Source organism: Bos indicus x Bos taurus, chromosome 10 (genome assembly GCF_003369695.1).
Source record: "Bos indicus x Bos taurus breed Angus x Brahman F1 hybrid chromosome 10, Bos_hybrid_MaternalHap_v2.0, whole genome shotgun sequence".
Taxonomy (NCBI): domain Eukaryota; kingdom Metazoa; phylum Chordata; class Mammalia; order Artiodactyla; family Bovidae; genus Bos; species Bos indicus x Bos taurus.
The window spans coordinates 49,601,140-49,613,931 of record NC_040085.1 but is presented as its reverse complement, the minus strand read 5'-3'; the positions used below and the strand labels follow the sequence as shown (position 1 = coordinate 49,613,931).

The 12,792-nt window shown below is 38.9% G+C and overlaps 1 protein-coding gene across 2 annotated transcripts in view; it reads left to right on the top strand.

Moving 5' to 3' along the window:
• UNC13C (unc-13 homolog C) overlaps positions 1 to 12,792 on the top strand; it is a 706,036-nt gene that overhangs the window by 583,694 nt on the left and 109,550 nt on the right. For both annotated transcript variants that reach the window (XM_027553963.1, XM_027553962.1), the window contains 3 exons: positions 1,311 to 1,407; positions 2,045 to 2,188; positions 10,883 to 10,960. In XM_027553963.1, the coding sequence (XP_027409764.1) occupies positions 1,311 to 1,407; positions 2,045 to 2,188; positions 10,883 to 10,960 (319 nt within the window). The remainder of the gene's footprint in view (positions 1 to 1,310; positions 1,408 to 2,044; positions 2,189 to 10,882; positions 10,961 to 12,792) is intronic.

The window sequence follows — 12,792 nt, the reverse complement described above, 5'->3', positions numbered from 1 at the left end:
CATAGATAAAATTTTGAAAACTTCCCCATGAGATCAAGAATAACCAATTTTATAGATAGATAGATCGATCGGACTTCCCAGGTGGTACAGTGGTAGAGAATCCACCTGCCAGGGCAGAAGACACAAGAGACATGGGTTCACTCCCTGGGTTGGGAAGATCCCCTGGAGGAAGAAATGGCTACCCACTCCAGTATTCTTGCCTGGAAAATTCCATGGACAGAGGAGCCTGGCAGGCCACAGTCCATGGAGTTGCAAAGAGTCAGACACGACTGAACACACACACACACACACACACACACACACACACACGTATGCATATACCTGAATCACTTTACTGTACAGTAGAAATTAATACAACATTGTAAATCAACTATACTCTTTGTGTGAAGATTGACAAGTTTGTTCAAAAAAATGTAGTACATAAAAATACAAAGGGCCAAGACTAGCCACAGCAACCTTGAAGAGGAAGTAAAAATGTTGAAGAACTGCACTATCAGTTGTCAAGACATATTCAAAAGCTGGTTATTAATTGTATAGTGTTGTGTGTAACAAATAGATGAATGAAATAAAGTAGTCTGAAGAGAAATCCACTCATTGCTGTTAATTGATTTGCATCAAAGATGCCAACTCACAGCAGTGGGGGTAAGGATGACCTTCTAAATAAATGGTGCTAGACAACTGTACATCCATTGTACATTCTTATGGAAAAAAGAACTTTGAAACAGACCATTCACAAAGCCCAACTGCAGGTTGATTACAGATCATTAAAATTTGAAGGTGAGCCTGCAGGATCAGTTACAGGAGAGGAGTTGTGGTAGATGAAAGCCAGATGGCAAAGCCCTGAGAAATAAGAGAATGATACAGTGGGGCACACAGCATACAAGATCTACGTTTTACAGGATTTTGAATTGTAAAGAGAATCATAGATTGGGAATTGGGAACTAATGAAACAGCATGAGAAGGGTCAAGAGAAAGGAAGGAATTGAAGGTAAAAGGGAAAGTTAGATAGATAGATATTGGCCACCCTGCACAGCATGCAGGATCTTAGATCCCCAATCAGGGATCAAACCCATGCCCCCTGCAATGGTAGCTCAGAGTCCTAACCACTGGACTGCCAGGGAATTCCAAGAAGGGGATATATTTAAGAAGTGAAGATAAAGGTCTTCAAGGTAGCAAAACTAGAAAAAGAGAATGAAAAGAGGTTTTGGTCCTGAATTACTCTCAGATAAGAAAAGAGCAATACTGCATTTTCTATTAATTATGTGTGAATGACATCTTTTATAGTATGTCATAATATTAATTTTTTTCAGGTGGTTTGAACCTTTTGTCATGCAGTGGCTAGATGAAAATGAAGATGTGTCAATGGAGTTCCTACATGGAGCCCTGGGAAGAGACAAAAAAGATGGAGTGAGTTTAAATGACTTTCAGATTGCTTATTATTGAGATTTATTCATACTGCTCACTTTTAAGCTAATGGGAATTGTTAGGTTTATTGCTATTAATTAACATTTTTTTAATACTCTAATTACCAAAATATAATTAGAACACAATTTTAAAGTCTGATAAGACACCTAGGGAATTGCTTTAAAAAAAAAAAAATCAATCACCCTTTTGCTCCAAGATTCTTTACTCCTTGAATTGACCTGAATCTACAAGTTCATTAGGCTTATACAAAGCGTCCCCATTGCTCTGGAACCTTTCCAGGATTCCAAGATTAGGGACAGACACTCTCCCAATCCCTCTAAGAGTAAATCAAATGTCTCGAGCCACAATCAGCTTGCTAAACCATCCTAATGCCTGTGGGGAATAAGAAATTGAAAAAAACCACTCCCCCAATTCAATTAATAGTAACCTGCCTCATGATACTAGTTTTACTATACTTTTCAGAAAAGGAGATGAATGATTTTAAAATGAACAAGCATTTTCTTACTGGGAAATGAAGGCGCATGATATAGGAGATTGAGTTGTTTTGAGAAATAATGAAAATTCTTTCCACAGTCCATGTAATATGTTTCGGGAATGGTTTCATCTTCTCTCTCCTCAGTTCCAACAGACATCTGATCATGCGCTCTTCTCTTGCTCCGTGGTTGATGTCTTTGCTCAGCTTAATCAGAGCTTTGAGATTATTAAGAAACTGGAATGCCCCAATCCTGAAGCATTATCACACTTAATGAGAAGATTTGCAAAGGTAGGTTGAATGGAATGAATCCTTTCTTTGCTGGGACAGTGTGTGTGTGTGTGTTTGTGTGTGTGTATTTGTGTGTTAGTCACTCAGGTCATGTCCAGCTCTTTGCGACCCCATGGACTGTAGCCCACCAGGCTCCTCTGTTCATGGAAGTCTCCAGGCAAGAGTACTGGAGTGGGTTGCCATTCCCTTCTCCAGGGCATCATCCTGACCCAGGGATCGAACCTAGGTCTTCTGCATTGCAGGTGTATTACTTACCACTGAGCCACCAGGGACTCTGGCATGTTGCACAGAATCTGAAAAATGCTGTTATTTTATAGCACTAGTCTTGTCTGACCACTACCCCAATTTAATTTCCTAATCCCAGCAAAAAAAGACTGTTTCAAGCTTGTCACCTGTCTTCTTGCCCTTCTTTTTTCTTAAATACAGATTTATCATCTAAAAAATCAAGTTACTATTCACATGAATGACTGAGTCATTTGTAATTGATGAGACTACTATGGGTGGCCAAATTAATTTACACTTTAGCTTTGTAGCAGAAAATAAATCTTGGAATTTCATATTCAAATGGCAAGTATTTTTTTTAGTAGTATACACTGTAGCACAAAATATGTTGAATTTGGAGTAATGAAAATTGAGTTCTAATTTCAAATCAGCCAATAACTATAGTGTGAGTCTGAGCAGTTCCCTTGATTTTTACAAATAGGCTTTGTTAGTTGATTTTGAGCAACCAGCCTTCCCTTAAGACCTCTTCCTCCTCTTATTGTCTCAGTTCAGTTCAGTTACTCAGTCGTGTCCTACTCTTTGCCACCCCATGAATTGCAGCACTCCAGGCCTCCCTGTCCATCACCAACTCCCGGAGTTCACTTAAACTCATATCCATTGAGTCAGTGATGCAATCCAACCATCTCATCCTCTGTCTTCCCCTTCTCCTCCTGCCCCCAATCCCTCCCAGCATCAGAGTCTTTTCCAATGAGTCAACTCTTCTCATGAGGTGGCCAAAGTATTGGAGTTTCAGCTTTAGCATCGTTCCTTCCAAAGAACACCCAGGACTGATCTCCTTCAGAATGGACTGGTTGGATCTCCTTGCAGTCCAAGGGACTCTCAAGAGTCTTCTCCAACACCACAGTTCAAAAGCATCAATTCTTTGGCACTCAGCCTTCTTCATAGTCCAACTCTCACATCCATACATGACCACTAGAAAAACCATAGCCTTGACTAGATGGACCTTTGTTGGCAAAGTAATGTCTCTGCTTTTGAATATGCTATCTAGGTTGGTCATAACTTTCCTTCCAAGGAGTAAGTGTCTTTTAATTTCATGGCTGCAATCACCATCTGCAGTGATTTTGGAGCCCCCAAAAATAAAGTCTGACACTGTTTCCACTGTTCCCCCATCTATTTCCCATGAAGTGATGGGACCAGATGCCATGATCTTCGTTTTCTGAATGTTGAGCTTTAAGCCAACTTTTTGACTCTCCTCTTTTACTTTCATCAGAGGCTTTTTAGTTCCTCTTCACTTTCTTCCATGAAATTAAAAGACACTTACTCCTTGGAAGGAAAGTTATGACCAACCTAGATAGCAGATTCAAAAGCAGAGACATTACTTTGCCAACAAAGGTCCATCTAGTCAAGGCTGTGGTTTTTCCAGTAGTCATGTATGGATGTGAGAGTTGGACTGTGAAGAAGGCTGAGTGCCGAAGAATTGATGCTTTTGAACTGTGGTGTTGGAGAAGACTCTTGAGAGTCCCTTGGACTGCAAGGAGATCCAACCAGTCCATTCTAAAGGAGATCAGTCCTGGGTGTTCATTGGAAGGACTGATGCTAAAGCTGAAACTCCAATACTTTGGCCACCTCATGCGAAGAGTTGACTCATTGGAAAAGACTCTGATGCTGGGAGGGATTGGGGGCAGGAGGAGAAGGGGACGACAGAGGACGAGATGGCTGGATGGCATCACCGACTCGATGGACACGAGTTTGAGTGAACTCCAGGAGTTGGTGATGGACAGGGAGGCCTGGTGTACTGTGATTCATGGGGTGGCAAAGAGTCGGACATGACTGAACTACTGAACTGAACTAGTAAACCAAGAAACTGTATGATTTAACACAACAAAGATTGACTTCCTGCTCACCAAACTTCAGCCTTTGGTTAAAAATAAATAAATAAATAAACAAAGCCAGATATACTAGTCAAAGTGGTAAGGACAGATTTTAATCAGTAATAAACTACTGCAATGGTGGAGAGTCCAGACTAAAACAGACTGATTTGATTGTACAGCCATCACTGGGTGTTTCAGAGGCAGAATACAGGATCAGGAGAGCACAAGTAGGGCCTCAAGAGCAGGAGACGGGATTGATCCATGGGAAGCCCACCTAGTTTGCTGCTGCTATGTCACTTCAGTAGTGTCTAACTCTGTGCGACCCTATAGATGGCAGCCCACCAGGCTCCCCCATCCCTGGGATTCTCCAGGCAAGAACACTGGAGTGGGTTGCCATTTCCTTCTCCAACGCATGAAAGTGAAAAGTGAAAGTGAAGTCGCTCAGTCATGTCTGACTCTTCGCGACCCTATGGACTGCAGCCTACCAGGCTCCTCTGTCCATGGAATTTTCCAGGCAAGAGTACTGGAGTGGGGTGCCATTGGCTTCTCCAACCTAGTTTGCTAACTGGTACTTATTGAAGTTAGGCCCCTACCTTTCCACAGAGGCTCGGAGATAGGACCCTATCTTCAGGTGTTGGCTAGAATAAATGGTAAATCTTTTGGCAGCCTTGGGTTTTTTCAGGCAGGCACTTTAAGGGATGTGGGATCATCCAAGAGGTGTGTCTTTGAACTCTAAGAAATTTTGCTGCTGTCTTGTTCAAGTCTTTATAAGCCAAGGTCAAGGCCCAGTTGAGAAGGGGACTCAGAGGAGCCTGGACAGAGCTTGCTCAACAGAGAATCTTTGTCATTCTCCGCTATTCTGTGACTCAGGACTTCTAGCTTGAGAGGTCCCACTAAGGAAAGAGCATAAGATTTATAGAGGGCTGTGAAACTACAGTTGGAATGTTAGGCTCGTGTCGTAAACAGTCTTAAAGAGCAGGCAAAGTGGCTGAATTTCTTTAGTAAAAAATGAGGAGCCCATGAAGGCTTTTAGGCAGACATGCAGCTGTCAGCCTAAAATGTTTCAAAATATTTGTCTGCCATGAAATACTTTGAACTCCAGTTTTTATATCTGCTAAGTAGGAAGACTAAGGTAACCTCCTACTTTTAGAGATAATCGTTAAAAATCATTTATTGAAACTTTCTTTAGCAGCTGATTCCAATTTCCCACTATGGGGAAATCTGCAGTGAATTCTGCAGAATTGTTCTAAAAAATTCTCGAAGTCTTTTCTTGACTACGAGCTGTGTTTTGGATGACTGCCAAGAAAAGAATGAAATAGGGTCATTAGGGACAGTGTTTTTAAAAGTATGTCACATGCTATTTCTGAAACTCTGTAGTGGAAGCAGGATCAGATAAGAGTTGCACATATTACAAAAGCAGAATTCACAGAGTAGTCAGGTTATGTAAGATGGGGCCAAAGAAGCCCAGAGTGGAAAGACTGTCCAAAGCAGGAGGAAAAGAATTAGGCTGCATGTGTCACTGAGGAAAGGTGAGTTTTATTGGCACAGTAAAATAATTTCAGTGAAATAAAGGCACTTTTAACCCATGGACATTCAATACTAACCAGCTACTATCATAGGGAGATGAATTATCACAAGGAATGAAAACCATTTTCTAGGAAAATATAAATTGGCAACCTTCATGGAAAAATAAACTTTTATTAGCATAATTATTTAAAAATGGGACTTTGTGGTTAATCTAATTAGCTATTTCACAGGAACTGCATACTACTGAAGTTTGTTTTATTTCATCAGCTGTAACCATTGGTCTTGAAAACCCTATCATTCTTAGGATCGGGATCCTTGTATCAAGATATACTGAAATCCTATTATTTTTCTGGGACATAGACTGATTTAAATCATCCCCTGGAGGAAAGACACATCAATGATGTCTTCAAACATTTAAGAGGAGTTAGCACTGTCAACTGGATCTTAAAAACATGATTTATTTTCACTAAAGCATATAAAAGACTGAATCAGGTACCAAGCAAATGCTTTAAATTCCATAGCAGGTACATTCAGGAGCTGTGATGAATGGGAAAATGGGCATATGGTTGAAGAATATTCCTATGGCTGTCTTATTGCTCTTGACAAGTATAGGTACTTCAGTTAAAAGAACAGTGAAGTAATATTTTCAGTACTACTTAAAAACAAATCAACAAATGTTAATTCACTCCTAGCTAAGAGTTGTCAATATTATGGTGAATGAGAACACATATTCCTTGTGATCTGGGAACCTAATCCTAATTTTGAAAATAATAATAATAATTCATTGAGTACCACTATGTACTAATCACTTTACATGTATTGTCTCACTTATTCTTTACAACCGCCTTAAGAGATACATACAATTATTTTTCCTAATTTTAATATGACAAAACAAGCTCAGAAGGTTTAAACAATGCAGAGAAGACTAGAAATGATATGAACGGAACACTTTCATCCACCAATCTGTATTACCTTCACATTCCAGTGTTATCAGAAATCAATTAGTAAGTTGAAGACCAAAATCTCACCATTCATGTTTATCCATTAAGCCAAACATAGGCATCCCTAGGGAATTCTGTTTTATTGGCTACGTTAAAATACACTGTGTGAAGCACTGAAGTGGCATCACTAGTGCCATTTAACAAATACTGCAGCCTGCTTGTCCTCTATGTTGCTCTGATACTGTAAAGCTCCATGCATAAAATGTGACTGCAGAGATGGATTTGGTCCAGGGTTCTTGTCTTCCTGATTGTAAGAGTATACTCCTAGATGTCCCTCCTGGTAGTACTGGCAAGATATTTAGTCTACTTCTACAACCCACTCCAGTATTCTTGCCTGGGAAATCCCAGGGACAGAGGAGCCTTGTGGGCTACAGTTGATGGGGTCACAAAGCGTCGGACATGACTTAGTGAGTAAACAATAACAAACCCCAGAATTGCTGACTCAATAGACCAGGGACTGGACCAGTGAAGTTTTTTTAATTGATTTAATTTTTTGACTTCACTAGGTCCTTGTTGCCTTGCAAGGGCTTTCTCTGGTTGTGGTGAGCAGGGGCCCCTCTCTGCTGCAGTGGCTTCTCTCGTTGTGGAGCGCAAGTTCTAGGGCACATGGCCTTGGTTGCTTTGCTGCATGTGGAATCTTCCCAGACCAGGGGTTGAACCCATGTTCCCCACATTGTCAGGTGGACTCCTATCCACTGTGCCACCAGGGGAGTCCTGGATCAAGGAATTTATTTATTTCCAACAAGTTCCTAGGTGATGCTCACGATGATATTGGAAAAAATGCTTCAGATAGATATGTCTTAACTAACTACAGTAGACCCTTGAACAACATGGGTTTGAACTTTGGGTGTCCAGTTTTTAAATAGTAAATTTTACAGTACTATATGATATGTGGTTAGTTGAATCCAGGGATATGGATGAACTATGAAAACAGGTGGCTCAGACAGTAAAGGATCTGCTGCAATGCAGAAGACCCAGGTTCGATCCCTGGGTTGAGAAGATCCCTTGGAGAAGGGAATGGCTACCCACTCCAGTATTCTTGCCTGGAGAATTTCATAGACAGAAGAGCCTGGCAGGTTATAGTCCATGGGGTGTCAAGGAGCTGGACACGACTGAGCAACTAATGCTTTCACTGTAAGCTACAAGTCAGTTTTTCACTGTGCAGAGAGTTGGTGTCCCTAACCCTCTGGTTGTTCAAGGTTCAACTGTAGTCACTAGTATTAATTAAGAAATGTCTAATAGTGATTTTTCTTTGTTGAATAAATTAGAATGACATTGAAGTTGCCCCTGAAATGTACATGAACACATTTAGGTGCACTTTATATACTCACAAATAAGTGGATATTGTTATAGCCAGTGTACCAGCAATTCTATGAGCACAAGGCCTTAAACTACATTGTACATGACAAAGCCCTTTTCCTTAAATGCAACCTATCAGGAAATGGCAACCCACTCCAGTGTTCTTGCCTGGAGGATCCCAAGGACGGGGGAACCTGGTGGGCTGCCGTCTACGGGGTCGCATAGGGTCGAACACAACTGAAGCGACTTAGCAGCAGCAGCATCCTGACTTGCAAACCTCTGGCATTTGTAGGTTATTAGATGTGAGATCCTAGGATCAGTTGTCTCCCAGCTGAAATTCAAGTGAATCACTTCATAATTCCTATGAAGCAGAGGCAAGAATTAGACCATGTGAAGATGCTGAGAATAATCAGAAATAGTTGTCTGGATTCCCCTGCCCAAACTAAATCTTGAACACATGATAGTCTGAGATGCAACAAGCTCCTAAAGGCAGGCTTCTGTTGGTTTTTAATTTTGTAATATAGTGAATTGATTCCTGCAGTTGACACTGTCATAAGAACCTATAAACTGAGAGTAGTGTTCATATGCATGAGTAAATCAGCACTCATTAGGTAAGCCCCAAAGTAATTTTCAACATGAAGTCTAAAATAAAATTTGAACAGATGCATTTAGAAAATACTTTAGTCTGATCCACCACCTGTTTTCCTAGATTTGTTAGTCTACTTCTTGATAAGATGTTATATTTTTCAAAGCCAAGTTTTCTATTTAAATTGATACATGTTTTCACTTTTGGTGTCTCAGTTGGTAAAGAATCTGCCTGAAGTGCTGGAGACCTGGGTTCTATCCCTGGGTTGGGAAGATCCCTTGAAGAAGGGAATGGCAATCCACTCCAGTATTCTTGCCTGGAGAATTCTAAGGACAGCAGACCCTGGCAGGCTACTGTCCATAGAGTCGCAAAGAGTCGGACATGACTGAGCAACAATGTTCTTTTCTTTCCACGAACTATTGATTTTCTTTCTGCCTGTTAGCCCTAATTTCAGGTTTCAGGTTTTCATTGTGATTTTTAAAGTCTATAAATGAGTTCATAGTCACGTTCTGTGACTTCAGGTCTGCAAATTATACATCTCTCCTTCAGCTTAACTTCTTGGACTATCTCCCCAAGTTGATTTTGAGTCACAAAGAAAATTCAGAAGAATGTACATAAAAAAGCTTTTGTGTCTTTGCTTTTCTACGAAAAGAGATGATCTCTATTTACTTCTCTTGTTGCTTTCTCTCTTCTAAGAAAATCATGTCCACTTTGGACTTGATTCAAACTCTGTAAGAAATAGCAGTAGCCTACAAACACATCAATATCTGTTTAAGTAATTAAAACAAAATGCAACTAATGAAATTTGTTCATTTTCCCTACTTTTGCATAGTTAATGGAAGCAGAGGGCATCCTTAGTCTCAGTAAGAGTTATTAGATAGAGAAGGAAAATGTTGAATTAGGATTAAAAAAGCCAAGGAGGGGAAGATTAGGCAGTATTTTTAGCAAATATTGCATCAATAAATAACTTACTATATTAATGGTAAATTAATAGATACTGTGATGCAACAAAAGCTGAAATTTAGGTCTTAAGAGGTGTTCTTTGTTATTAGTAAGGCTCTGTATCATTGAAAATATTCATTGCTAAGTGACACATATGGGTATGTTCTGACCCTACTCATAATTCAGGAATACTGTAGAAAGTTGAAAAAAGAACCACCACAAGGAATTTTGTCATGGTAGAGCTGTGTGTGTGTGTGTGTGTGTGTGTGTGTGTGTGTGTGTGTGGTATGTTGGGGTGAAGAGGAGATGCCAACTAGAAATCATGCCAGATAATGAAAGCATAAAGTATCAATCATTCAGGAAAAGAAAAAAGTCATTGGGGGCATTAGGTAATAAGTATACAGGCATAGAGGCGGTACCACCAAACAGTATACCTCCTGAGTCTTAAGTTAGAAATAAATCATTTTGTGATGGAGCTGGTTGTATTAGAATGGATGCGTGTGGACTGTCTTCCAAATGTACTCAGAAATATTACAAATTGTCATTTAAATATAAGTTTGAAATCCTTCTTTTGGCAAAGGTGTAGATTTAGTCACTACTATGACCCTTGTGGCACCCCACTCCAGTACTTTTGCCTGGAAAATCCCATGGATGGAGGAGCCTGGTCGGCCGCAGTCCATGGGGTCGCTAAGAGTCGGACAAGACTCAGCAACTTCACTTTCACTTTTCACTTTCATGCATTGGAGAAGGAAATGGCAACCCACTCCAGTGTTCTTGCCTGGAGAATCCCAGAGACGGGGGAGTCTTGTGGGCTGCCGTCTATGGGGTCGCACAGAGTTGGACACGACTGAAGCGACTTAGCAGCAGCAGCAGCATGGCCCTTGTTTGGCTTCCCAGGTCAGTGGTTAAAAGAATCTGCCTGCTAATGCAAGAGACTCCAGTTCCATCCCTGGGTTGGGAAGATCCCCTTGAGAAGGAAATGGCAACCGACTCCAGTATTCTTGCCTGGGAAATCCCATGGACAAAGGAGCCTGGTGGGCTGCAGTCCATGAGATCACAGAGAGTCAGAAATGACTGAGCAATTGAGCTCACTTGCTGACCCTTGTTCATCTGAAAAAGTCTTTTGAAGTTTTCTGATTAACATAACCCGGATTGTGTGTGTTTGTGGGGATAGATACATATGTAGATATATGTGTACATATAAAGTTTTACTTACCTGAATGAATTTCACAATTTTTTTCCCTAGACCATCAATAAAGTACTACTTCAGTATGCTGCAATTGTATCAAGTGATTTCAGTTCATACTGTGATAAGGAAAATGTGGTAAGTAAAAATGTCTCTATTTTCAAATAGTCCTCAATTAAGAACTGATATAAGTAAGCAATTTTCTTTCTGTTTTCATATAGATGATAAAAATAGAGATCTCAGGAGACTGTTAGAAAGCTTTCTAGTAGTCCTGAACTGGTATAAAATAGAATTCAGGGGAAGGTTGAGAGCATCTCAGTGCCAGTCAGCTTGTGGTTTTCCATGACAATAAGGAGTAAGACTCGTAAAAACAATTGAAAACCCACATCATTGTAAACACTGGAGCTGGGACCTAGGAGTTAAAAAGTTCAATGTTCACACCAAATAGTGTAGTTTTGGCATCGATACCAAAATGAGTATAATTTATTCTTTTAGTTTTCAGATAAATTGGAAAGAATGGTTAAAGTAAGGAGTGATACTGATCTATACTCTGAATTATTAACTTACCGTCTTATTTTTTGGATGATTGACAAATGTTGATAAAATTTAAGCCAATATTACAGAGTAATGAAAGGAATAAAGAGAAGTAAAATAAACCAAAAGTAATTTGGAATACAATCAATGTTATTTTATGGTGGAAGGTAAAATCTTTCTATTCACCATAATAATTTTAGGAGAAATATGTTGGTAACATTATAAGAATTTTTTAAAACATTAAAAAATATTTTAAAAGTCAGTACTAGATTTTTAAGAGAAAAATCAGGGTTTTTTCCTTTGTCAAAAAATCAGTTCCCACTATCTGGCAAATCTTAAAGAGAATGCTTGCTGAAACCTCATTGACCTCTTGCTGACAGCTCATTAAGATAAGTCAGCCCTAACAGTTCTTGAGGGTCCCAGAAGATTCTCCTTTCCCTTAAGTAAAAATGCTGCCCAGAAATTTTATTGAAATGCCTGGATATCTCAGTAGTGATTTCTAATTGCCATTGATTACAAATATTCTAATAGACAAGATAGAGTATTTATTTATTGAAAGCATCTAGTTATAGTTAAATTTATAATACAGCTGAAAAGTAATATGTTGAAAATCAAAACAGTGCCAGATAATTTCAGAAAAGATTCTGACTTCCTTGGTATCAAAAATTGAAGATTTTGAAAGGTGGCTATGAATTATCAAGGCCGATTCCTGTCATTCAGAAAGGAAAAATAGCTTTAAAAAGCCCTTGCAGACTTCTACTTTATGTTTGACATTTATAATTTATTTTATCTTTAATATGAAAAATATAAATCAGCATTATATTATCCTCTGTATTTTTCTTTATATTTTATACTTTTCAAAATGAAATTTTTATAAAGAAAAAAAAATCATTGAAATATGATAGCACACAAGCTTACTTTTCCTTCCTTAATGCTTTTCTTTCCTAATTACTGATGTCTTGACAAGTCTTAGACTTTCATTTAAATGCCAAGTGTTATTTTAGCTTTTCCATAAAAGGATAACAGTCAGCTACTTAGTTTAAGCTTTCAGCTAAGATAGATTAAAGAAGTGCTTTTGCACATTTGTGTGTGTAAGTATCACTGTTGTTTCAGATATAAATTTTTAAATATCTTTAAATATCAAGAACATTGAAAATTATTTTTTGTTTTCTCTGTATGCTTATGGCAATATTCCCATTTTATCTGAAAATAGCACTGGAAACTTTTAAAGAGAGACACCTAAGAGATGACCGTGATATTTACTTTCCCAGGGGCTCAGAATTAAAGATGACAGTTAAACAAAATATCTGTGACAGAATAATTTTTTTTTCTTCTGTGACATTTTAAATTTGGAATGGGTCACAAGTTTTTAATCCATTCTTCCACATTCCACATTATAGCAAAGCAATAGTATCTAAATCAGAATTACTTGATTT